The sequence below is a fragment of the Zingiber officinale genome, chromosome 7A (assembly GCF_018446385.1).
Source record: "Zingiber officinale cultivar Zhangliang chromosome 7A, Zo_v1.1, whole genome shotgun sequence".
NCBI lineage: Eukaryota > Viridiplantae > Streptophyta > Magnoliopsida > Zingiberales > Zingiberaceae > Zingiber > Zingiber officinale.
The window spans coordinates 13,744,322-13,756,070 of NC_055998.1; the positions used below are offsets into that span (position 1 = coordinate 13,744,322).

The 11,749-nt window shown below is 44.8% G+C and overlaps 1 protein-coding gene across 1 annotated transcript; it reads left to right on the forward strand.

Annotated features, from left to right (window-relative positions):
* Nucleotides 1–5,800: 5,800 nt before the first annotated feature.
* LOC121999222 (classical arabinogalactan protein 9-like) lies at nt 5,801–6,403 on the forward strand. Its single transcript, XM_042553927.1, has one exon. The coding sequence runs from the start codon at nt 5,801–5,803 to the stop codon at nt 6,401–6,403; it is 603 nt and encodes a 200-aa protein (XP_042409861.1).
* The last annotated feature ends 5,346 nt before the right edge of the window (nt 6,404–11,749 follow it).

Genomic DNA, 11,749 nt, shown 5'->3' on the forward strand with positions numbered 1-11,749 from the left:
AGTGGATCTACAAAAGGAAAAGAGGAACAGACGGGAAGGTAGAGACCTTCAAAGCTAGGCTTGTTGCGAAAGGGTACACTCAGAAAGAGGGAATCGATTATGAGGAGACCTTTTCACCGGTAGCCATGCTTAAGTCTATCCGGATACTCTTATCCATTGCTGCTCATATGGATTATGAGATTTGGCAAATCGATGTCAAGACGGCATTCCTTAATGGAAGTCTTGAAGAGAGCATTCATATGAAGCAACCAGAAGGGTTCATTGAAAAAGGCAAAGAGCATCTAGTGTGCAAGCTCAATCGGTCCATTTATGGACTGAAGCAAGCTTCAAGGTCTTGGAACATCCGGTTTAATGAAGTAATCCAGTCATATGGATTTATTCAGTGTCTGGATGAGTCTTGTGTATACAAAAAGTGTAACGGAAACATGGTGGTATTTCTTGTACTATACGTAGATAATATTTTGTTAATTGGCAACAATGTCAAGGTATTATCAGACGTAAGGGTATGGTTGTCCAAACAATTTGATATGAAGGACTTAGGAGAGTGTGCACACATTCTTGGGATCAAAGTGATAAGGAATCGCAAGAAAAGAATGTTGTGTCTGTCCCAAGCTTCATATATAGATACAATTCTTGCTCGTTTTAGCATGCAGGATTCCAAGAAAGGTTTTTTACCTTTTAGACATGGAGTAGCTCTGTCTAAAGAGATGTCTCCAAAGACGTCGAAAGAGATAGAAGACATGAAAGCAGTTCCTTATGCTTCGGCTGTAGGAAGCCTAATGTATGCAATGCTATGTACGAGACCTGATATCTGTTTTGCCGTGGGCATGGTCAGTAGATATCAGAGTAACCCTGGACAAGGACATTGGACTGCGGTAAAGCATATATTAAAGTACCTGAGAAGGACTAGAGATTATATGCTAGTTTACCAAGCAGACGATCCGCTCCATGGGTTACAGTTGATTTCCAATCGAGATAGGGATAACGAGAAGTCTACATCACTATGTGTTTACTTTAGGAGGTGGAGCCATTTCATGGAGGAGTGTTAAGCATGCGTATCGGACTCAACCATGGAAGTCGAGTATGTAGCACTCCGAGGCGGCTAAAGAAGCAGTATGGCTCAGGAACTTTCTAATGGACTTAGATGTGATTCCTGGTTTGCCCAAAATCATCACAATTTATTGTGATAATAGCGGTGCAGTTGCAAACTCGAAGGAACCACGAGCTCATAAGGCAAGTAAACATATAGAGCGCAAGTACCACCTGATACGAGATATCGTGAAGCGAGGACAAGTTGTCATCGCCAAGATTGCATCAGCAGATAACGTGGCAGATCCTTTCACTAAGGCCCTTCCGGCGAAAGCTTTCGATCGGCATGTGGAGGGAATGGGAATCAGATGTATGGTAGAAGATATGGCAGCTTAGTCATTAGTATAAGTGGGAGATTGTTGGAGTGTATACTGAAAGCCTAAGCTTTGTAAACATTCATGTTAAATAAAGAATCACATTTGGTCAATTTATCTACATTTGTTTGTAGTTGTTCAATTAATTTATATTGTAGATAACATAGCATGTGGTGTCATATGCAGAAGATAATGTTATCAGTACCTTATAAATTATAAACGGAAGCTCACGACCAAAATGGAAAGGAACAAACCATTAGAAGGTCGTAGTGTAATTAGGTATTAGTTTATCTTGACTATATAATTACACTAGTACACTCAGAGTGTATTGAGTAGGACCATTAGAGGTCGTTTCTTTTATACTGACTTTATAAAGGAACAAAGACCTCAGTTATTATGGAAGTGTGTGCTCTTAATCCTAATATAATAACAAGCACATATGTTTGATATTTATTTCTTTAATTTATCAATGGGTGAGATTTAGTTCGATGAATCAATAAACCCGATAAGTTGGGAAATGGTATCACTTATAGTGTGTGTTGTTGATTATAGAAGGAAATTGTGTCCTAGAGATACTAGGTTGATAATGTCCTCAAGAAGAGCTCGTAAAGATTGTCATGTTAAACCCTGCAGGTGGACTTAGTCCGACATGATAATAAGGTTGAGTGGTACTACTCTTGGACTTAGATATTAATTAAATGAGTTGTCAGTAACTCACTTAATTAGTGGACATTCGATATCTTAAACATAGGGAGACTAACACACTCATAATAAGAAGGAGCCCAAAAATGTAATTTGGGATTGGTGCGGTAGTTCAATGATAGTTCTCTAGTGGAATGAATTATCATTGATAAAATTAAGTTGTGTGTTCGGGGCGAACACGGGATGCTTAATTTTATCGGGAGACCAAAACCAATTCCTCCTCTCGGTCCCTATCGTAGCCTCTTATTTATAGAGTTCTATACCCACCTATACCCACCTTCTATACCCACCCAATAGGGGTCGGCCAAGCTAGCTTGGGAACAAGCTAGGGCCGGCCTAGGTATAAAATTGGGTGGCCGGCCCTAGCTTGAACCCAAGCTAGTAGGGCCGGCCAAATTAAATTAAAAAAGAAATTTAATTTTAATTTTATTATTATGTGAAAGATATAATTTAAAGAGAATTAAAATTAAAATATCTCTCTTGTAAAAGATCTACAAAAGATTAAAGAAAGAGATTAGATCTCTTTCCTTATTTGTAGATTGAAGAGATGATTTATTTTCTCTTTAAAATTATTCACATGTTAATAAAATTAAAATTATAGAAATTTCCTTTTATTAACCATGAAGAGATTTTAAAGAGAAATTTTATTTTTTAAAATTTCCGGAAACAAATTAGGAAGTTTTAATTTGTTGATTAAAACTCTCCTAATTTGCTCTTTTGATTGTGGCCGGCCATCATAAGTTGATTGGGAAATTTTATTTTATTTTTCTCAATTAATTCATGTCAAGGAAAATTAAGGAAATTTTATTGTAATTAAATTTCCTAAGTTGCCTAGGCCAAGGAATATAAAAGAAGGGGTAGGGGTGCCTTCATGAGACACAACCTCTATTATTTTCTCTCCCTCTTTTGTTCCTTGGTGTGGCCGGCCATCCTCTCCCTCTCTTTCTCTTGTGGTGGCCGAACCCTTCTCTTCCATTGGAGCTCTTGTGGTGGCCGGATACTACTCGGAGAAGAAGAAGAAGAAGGAGAGAAAGCTAGCATCTCTTGGAGCTTGAAAGGTGGTTGGTGGTTTCTCATCTCGGAAGATCGTTGCCCACACAACGTTCGAGGTTAGAAGAGGAATACGGTAGAAGATCAAGAGGTTTTTCTACAAGGTATAACTAGTAATTTTTATTTCCGCATCATGCTAGTTATTTATGGAAATAATACCAAATACAAGAGGCTTACGTTCTAGAATTTCGAATATGTTTTTCGATGCCGTGTTCTTTTATTTTTTCTTTTCCTTGTGATTTGATTGTTCTCTTTGGTTAACCTAAAGTTATTTTAGGAAATTAAATATTAGCTTTCTATAAAAGGTTTTGTCTAGTCGGTGGTGGTTGCTCCCATATCCAAGAAGGCCATGTGCCTCGCCACGTTAGTACTGGGAACCAATTATGGAAATTAATATTTAATGGAATTAATAACTTAAGGAGACTTGGGTCGAATGTGTAATGTTCCGCAGGAGATCCAAGTCAAAACCTAAAAGAACAAATAGATTAAGTTTTGGATCAAACGTGTTAAGTTCCGCAGGCGATACAAAATTTAATTTAAAAGAACACATGGTAGCTAGGAAAAGGTTCAGACCTTTGTACAAAATTTTTGTATAGTGGAACCTATAGGTTTTCCGAGTAGCAACCAACAATATTGGGAGAGTTCAAGTTGATTTAAGTTTAGTCTTAAATCAAATTGTGTAGTGGGTTGACTAGGGTTAAGGAAACTAACCCTAGTTGACCAATTGATTTTATGTGTGTAGGGTTTTACCCTAAATTAGTCCTAGGGATTTTATTTAGCTATTTTAATTAATGTAGCTAAATAAAATATTTATGTTATTTGACGTAGGACTCTGATTTGAGACGAGCATCTCGACGTCGGATTTAGACCGGATTGGACCCTTCTATTGAGGCGGGTACCTTGACTTATCTATTTTGATACGTCTTGTTGATATGTTTAGTAGATCTTAACAAGTTGTAATAATTATGATTATATCTGCATTGGCATGTCACTATTTATTTCTGAGCATGTATTGTTTGTTGTCTGTTTATTACCTTTATGTTATAGAGGTAGTGACATGCCATGCTCTATGATATACTGGACTGGTTAGATACCCTACTTGACATGTGTACCTAGATCATACTATTTGATCCTCATATCTTGGAACACATTGTATGGAGAGGGATAGGATTAGGATATTTCCTGGCTTAGTGGCATGCACCATCTTGCATGATTGCATGCTGAGCAGTTGACAGCTCCATTATTGTTGAGCGCATCGCCAGTTACATGGATCTGCACACACAACCACTCATGGGTTAGTGATTTTTTTTCAGGCAGGGTGTGTGTAGTAGGTTGCTCTGTTTGGCTCCGTTGGTCCGCTCATGAGTAGTGTGACGCAGCGTGGTAGCCGGCAGGGATCCCTCCCCGTCATCGCGTACCGGGAGATGAGAGCATTGTGCTCCCTCACTATGTTTGATGTAGGAGGATAGGTGTACTCCGACAGCATCCCGTCCACTCGGTCACTCATCAGGAGCAGTGACGACAGAGTACACGGTTGTCACAACCCTACCCACTCGGTCTCACCATCATGTGTGAGATGGTTGACTGGCAGTAGGGGTGACCAGGACATGTTATTGGCATCATATGCATTATTTGCATTTATTGCTTGTGGTTGTTGCACTTTATATGTTGCATATTGGATGGATGCATTGTTTGACATGCATATAGGTTTTATGATACTTTGGGTTTGACAGCCTTGATACCCTTATACCCAGGTTTTGGTTAGTACAGTTACTCTTTATCTTTCTGTTTTGCATTTTCTACATGTTATATCAGGAGACTGTATGCATAGTTATGGTTATTTGTTATAGTTTATGCATGTCAACTAGGTATTCACTGAGTGTTGGACTCACACCCCGTTATTATTCTTTTCAGGATGAGGCTGTCCGGAGGAGTTCCAGTTGCTAGTCCCCCACCATTGCGTGTCGCGACAAGTTCGCACAGTTTGGGTTTTACTTATTGTGTTAGACTTTGCTTTTCAGACTTATAGCATGACATTTGGATCTTGTATGTTTTGTTATCGATGGATTTATATTTGGATGATATCGATTTTGTACTTTATGAGTGTAGTTGAGTAGGATATCGGTTTTGTGCTTTATGGGTGTAGTTGAGTAGGAGTTTTTGCGATGTTTTTCTTATCTGTGCTTATGTGTTGTTTTCATTATTAAACTGCGTGAATGTTTATTATATTTATACTATTATTGTTCCGGCCGTGTTGGTCGATGAATATGTGGCCCTGAGGGCATTGTAGAAAATTTCGGATTGTCACCCGTACAGGGGAAATGCTGCCGAAATTTTCTCTGGCAGGGACTACCTGGGGAGTGACAATTTTTGGTATCAGAGCCAGGTTTGCGAGTCAAACTGGATATTTTTGGATTTTTTTTATGAATTTTCGTTATGTTCATGTTTAGAACTTCCATTTTGGATCTGTACAGATTTCCGATGATTTCTCGTTTCATCATTTCCGAGGTCAAAAAGGGGGGACTGGACAGCGGCGGAACATCTCCAGACAGCAATTAGGTAAAAGGTAATTTTATAATTTTTGTTACTTGTAGTAATATTTGGGGTATAATTGAAGAGATATGAGGCGAGGTGGGCGTGCTTCCATGCCGAGACATGGTGCAGAACGACCATGTAAGAGGACATTGGAGTCCCTGGCTGCAGAGTCGCCAAAGACGTCTGCTGGAGTCGAGCTTGCCGGGCAGGGACAGACTTCGCATAGTACTGCGGGTGCGTTGGGTTCTCAGACTCTGATGGTTTCAGAGGTATCTACCCCGACCGTATCCGCCATGCCCACTCCTACGATATTTACGGTACCACCAGCATATTCGGCACCTGCTCCGGTAGAGCCTACGGCGTACCAGGCATCACCGCCACCTGGACCTACCATATACTTGGCACCAGCGGCACCCGTGCCCCCAGTGCCTACAACATATGCGGCACCCGCACCAGCAGCAGTAGTTGCTCCACCTCCGGTACCACCACCCATCGTACCCCCTGCCGCGCCCACCTATGCTGACCCTGCAGTGCCACCAATGGCACCTGCCTCAGTCTATGCAGCGGCACCGGGGATGCCTCCCCCGGCCTATGCAGTGGTACCACCTGTTATACCAGCTCCAGTAGTTCCGCTAGTTCCTGCAGTCGTCTCTACTCCCCTCACTGATATAGTCATGGCACGAGCTCAGATCCCAGCTTGGCACAGTCGATGAAGAGTCGATTCACACTCTTCCGAGGAGAGCTTGATCCGAGTGTGGCTCAGTCCTGGATAGAGACCATGGAGCGGACCTTCTTCTACTTGGCTTGCTCCGAGTGGGAGAAAGCATAGCTGGCTGCTTTCCATTTACGAGATGAGGTAGACACCTGGTGGGTTACACAGCGATCCATCATTGGCGAGCAAAACATCACCTGGGCCAGATTCAGAGAGGCTTTTGAGAGTCGTTACTTCTCACGTGCATATCAGATGGCTCGTCGACAGGATTTTCTGAGTCTGCGACAGAACAACCGTTCGGTGACAGAGTATAATGCTGAGTTTAACCGGTTGGCCAAATTCTGTCCAGAATTAATGGCTGAGGACAGTTCCCATATGCATCCATTTATTCAGGGACTGGATGGACATCTGCAAGTAAAGCTTGCCGGTTTTGGGAGTTCATCCTACATCGAGACACTGGACAGAGCCCTGATGATAGAGTCAGCTCAGCAGAGAGCGTTTCCGGACAGGAAAAGGAAGTAGACAGGTCAGACATCAGGACAGATCCAGCAGGCACAAGCGACCGGACAGCAGCAGAGTGGTCGCAGTCGGCCAGGTCAGGGTACTTCTGGGGCTTCTGGTCAGCCTCAGAAGTCAGGGTGATCTTCATCAAGACGTTCCCAGTCTTCTCAGCAGAACCGAAAATAGCCCGCCAGCGACACTCACTGCACCAGATGTGGATCAAGAGACCACGTCACCACAGCTTGCTCCCTGGGACAGTCAGTTTGCTATTATTGCAAACTACCTGGGCACCTGAGCCGAGATTGTTCGCTGAAGGCTCAGCATTTGGCTTCTGGAGTGTCTGGTCATGGAGTTCAGCTTAGTCAGACAGGGACTCAGCGAGGAGGCCACAGAGCCCAAACTTCGCATCGTCAGCAGAGGACAGCTCCCCCAGCAGCAGCTGCATTTAGCATGCTCGGACAGGAGTACCCCAGCACCCACATAGCACCACAGAGTTTTGTTCCGGAACCACAGTATCTGACTCAGGGGCAGTATCAGTTGCAGCCACAGCCACTGGTCCAGTACCAGTCACAGCCCCAGCCGCCGGTCCAGTATCAGTCTCAGTCTACCTATCCGTCTCTGGCTCAGTACCCGACACCGTCACAGTGGCAGGCTCAGACTCAGGCACTGCAGCCTTTGACAGCACTACGACCTCCTCCACCGCCATAGACTGGACATGTTCACGCGGTTACCAGAGAGGATGCACAGCGGGCCGACGGATCCATTTTCCGCGGTATTGTTTTACTTTATGCATTATCCGCTGATATGCTGATTGATACTGGTAGCTCGCATTCTTTTATTTCCCGTGCTTTTATGAAGGACATAGGTAGACTACCTACTCATAGACCGCAGCGACTGACCGTCTCCCTACCGTTCGGTGATACATTGGACGTCACTCAGGAGGTCAGAGGTTGCCCGTTAGATTTTGGCAACATGATACTTATGGTTGATTTATTAGTACTGGAAATGGTCGAGTTCGACATTATCCTTGGTATGGATTGGTTGTCTGCATATAATGCCACTGTTGATTGCCAGACGAGGGTGGTCACTTTCCGACTTCCGAACCAACCCTCGTGGGATTTCACTGGCATCAAGGACGATGGCATATCGATCATTTCGGCGATTCAGGCTCAGAAGCTGCTGTCACAGGGATGTCAGGGATTTCTTGTGTCTATGATTAATACTGACGACAGTAGTAGTTCCTAGCTCTCAGATGTTCCGGTGGTCCGAGAGTATCCCGATGTATTTCTAGATGAGCTACCGGGCTTGCCTCCCCAAAGGCAAGTAGAGTTTGCTATTGAGCTGATTCCAGGGACCGCGCCAGCATTGAAGGCTCCATATCGTATGGCACCGAAAGAGTTGGATGAGCTAAAGGTCCAACTCCAAGAGTTATTGGATAGGGGATTCATTCACCCTAGTGTTTCTCCGTAGGGTTCTCCAGTGTTATTTGTCAAGAAGAAGGATGGTACACTGAGATTATGCATTGACTATAGACAGCTGAATGCAGTGACCGTCAGAAATAAGTACCCCTTACCACGGATCGAGGATTTGTTTGATCAGCTCATAGGTACATCAGTGTATTCTAAAATTGATCTGCGATCTGGGTATCATCAGCTGAGAGTCAGAGAATCTGATATTCAGAAGACAGCTTTCCGTACTAGGTACGGTCATTATGAGTTTTTGGTAATGCAATTTGGGCTTACCAATGCTCCAGCAGTATTTATGGACTTGATGAACCGCGTCTTTTTGGAGTATCTAGATCAGTTTGTTATCGTTTTCATTGATGGCATATTGGTCTATTCGCATTCCGAGGAGGAGCATGTACAGCATCTTCGCATAGTCTTGGAGACTCTTAGACGACATCAGTTGTACGTGATGTTCAACAAGTGTGCATTCTGGTTATCCTCAGTTGGTTTTCTGGGACATGTGGTCTCTAGCAGAGGTATTTCAGTAGACCCTCAGAAGATCGAGGCTGTCACCAGCTGGGAACAGCCGAAGTCAGTGCAGGAGATCCGCAGTTTTCTGGGACTAGCAGGATATTACAGACGGTTCGTCGAGGGTTTCTCGCGTATTGCTATGTCGTTGACACGCCTTACCAGGAAAGGCGTGAAGTTCACGTGGTCCGAGGATTGCGAGACTAGCTTCCAGGAGCTGAAGCGGAGATTAGTGTCGGCTCCGATTTTAGTTTTACCTTCTGGAGAGGACGGATTTGTGCTCTACACCGACGCGTCTCTTCAGGGTTTGGGTGCTATTCTGATGCAGCACGGCAGTGTAGTCTCCTATGCTTCTCGATAGTTGAAGGAGCATGAGAAGAACTACCCAGTACATGATTTGGAGTTAGCCGCCATCATCTTTGCTTTGAAGATTTGGCGACATCATCTGTACGGCATTACCTTTGAGATTCTTACAGATCATAAGAGTCTCAAATATATTTTCACCCAGAAGGAACTTAATCTCCGACAGAGGAGATGGATGGAGTTCCTAAAGGATTACGATTGTACCATTAGCTATCACCCGGGGAAAGCTAATGTGGTTGCCGATGCACTCAGCAGGAAGTCCAGAGGGACTTTGGCTTGCCACCGAGATTCAGTCACAGACTTGGTTCAGGGTTTCTCTGAGTTGGGCCTCCAAGAGCAGGAACAGACAGAGCAGGGTATTCTGGTTACCATGGTTGCTCAGTCGTCGATCAGGACGAGGATCCGAGAGGCCCAGGCCGGTGATCAGCATTTGCAGTTTATTAGCAGCCAGATAGCTTCCGGGCAGCAGACCGAGTTCACCCGAGATGAGGAGGGTATTATTTATTTCCGAGACAGATTATGCGTACCTCAGTCTCACCCGATCTTACAGGAGCTACTTCAGGAGGCTCATCGCTCTCGATTTGGAATCCATCCAGGTGGAATCCGCATGTATCGAGATTTGAGACGTTCCTACTGGTGGAACGGTATGAAGAAAGACATCGCGGAATTTATAGCTAGATGTCTTGTCTGTCAGCAGGTGAAGGCTGAGCACCAGAGACCTACCGGATTACTTCAGCGGATTCCTATTCCTGAGTGGAAATGGGAACACATTACCATGGACTTTGTGGTGGGTTTGCCGAGGACACGACGAGGTTATGACGCGATTTGGGTAATCGTTGATCGATTAACCAAATCCGCACACTTCTTAACGATCCGGAAGACTAATTCCCTGGATCGATTGGAAGATCTGTATTGCCGGGAGATTATCAGAATGCATGGTGTCCCTTTGACTATTATTTCCGATAGAAACCCCCGGTTCACGTCTCGTTTCTGGCAGAGTTTGCAGCAGGCCTTGGGCACTCAGCTCCATTTCAGTACAGCTTTCTATCTGCAGACAGATGGACAGTCAGAGCGGACCATTCAGACTCTAGAGGACTTGCTGAGATCTTGTGTATTGGATTTCGGAGGCAGTTGGGAGGACCATTTGCCATTGGTAGAGTTCGCCTACAACAACAGCTTTCATTCGGCTATCCAGATGGCACCGTTTGAAGCATTCATAGAGCTCAGCAGGAGGTAGAGTTGGTCCGTACTATCAGACGGAGGATGTCAGAGGCACAGGACCGCCAGAAGAGTTATGCTGATTAGAGACGCAGACCCCTGGAGTTCTCTACTGGCGACAATGTATTTCTGCGAGTTTCACCCACGAAAGGGGTGAAGAGATTTGGCCTCAGAGGTAAGCTAGCTCCGTGATACATTGGCCCTTTCCAAATCCTGGAGAGGATTGGAGCAGTAGCCTATCGTTTGGCACTACCACCGTCCCTGGCAGGCGTCCACGACGTATTCCACGTATCTATTCTGAGGAGATACGTACCCGACCCGATACATGTGCTGACAGATATCTCTGTTCCCCTTCAGCCTGACGCCACCTACGAGGAGGTTTCGATACGAATTCTGGACCAGAAGGAGCGTCAGCTGCGGAACAAGACTATCCGACTGGTGAAAGTCAGATGGTAGCATTATTCTGACGAGGAGGCTACCTGGGAGCTCGAGGATACGATCCGAGCTCGATACCCCCATCTTTTCACATGAGGTATGTGATTTAATTACCGTTCAGCATTTATACTTTTATCTGTTGTTTGTACTTGCTGATCGTAGATAATGAAATTTGGGGACCAAATTTTTGTTAGAGGGGGAGAATGTAAAATACCGAAAATGGACGAATAATAATAAGGGAATTTTCTAGAATTTTCGGAAATTTTTCGGAGCTCGTATGGCTTAGGTTGCGAGGATAAAAATTGGACCCCGGGAAAGCCTGTTTTGGCTACCCCATTTTACCGAGGAAAAGTTTTGTTTTCTTATTGTTCTTTTTCTTTTTCTATTTTCATTTTTTTTCCTCATTTTCGTTGTTTCTTCCCCCAACCCGCGCCCATGCTCCGCTGCCGTTTCCTTTCTTTCCCAAACCGCCGTCGCTGCTACTTCGATTCTGCTCCTCCCCTCGCTTACAAAATGGCCAGCCAAATGAAGCTTCGAGGTCTTTCCTCTTTCCGATCCCTCTCCCTCACCCTCTGCCCTCACGGCGAATTTGCCCTAGCAACGCCACTGCCACCAGCGATGCCAAGGGCCTCTGCACAGCGTCGCCGCCGCACGGAAGTGTCATCGGCCTTCCTTATGCCCTAGCGCCGCTGCCTCCCTTGCCCTCTCGCGTCGCCCTCGGTTGCCACAGCCGACGCCGCTTCTCCCCAACGGCGCCGCAACCCGCACAGCGTCTCTGCCCTTGCCTCCAGCCACGTTGTGCCCTGGTTCCATTTCCTCGGCTCCGATCAGTCGTCGCGACGACACAGCTTTTCCCT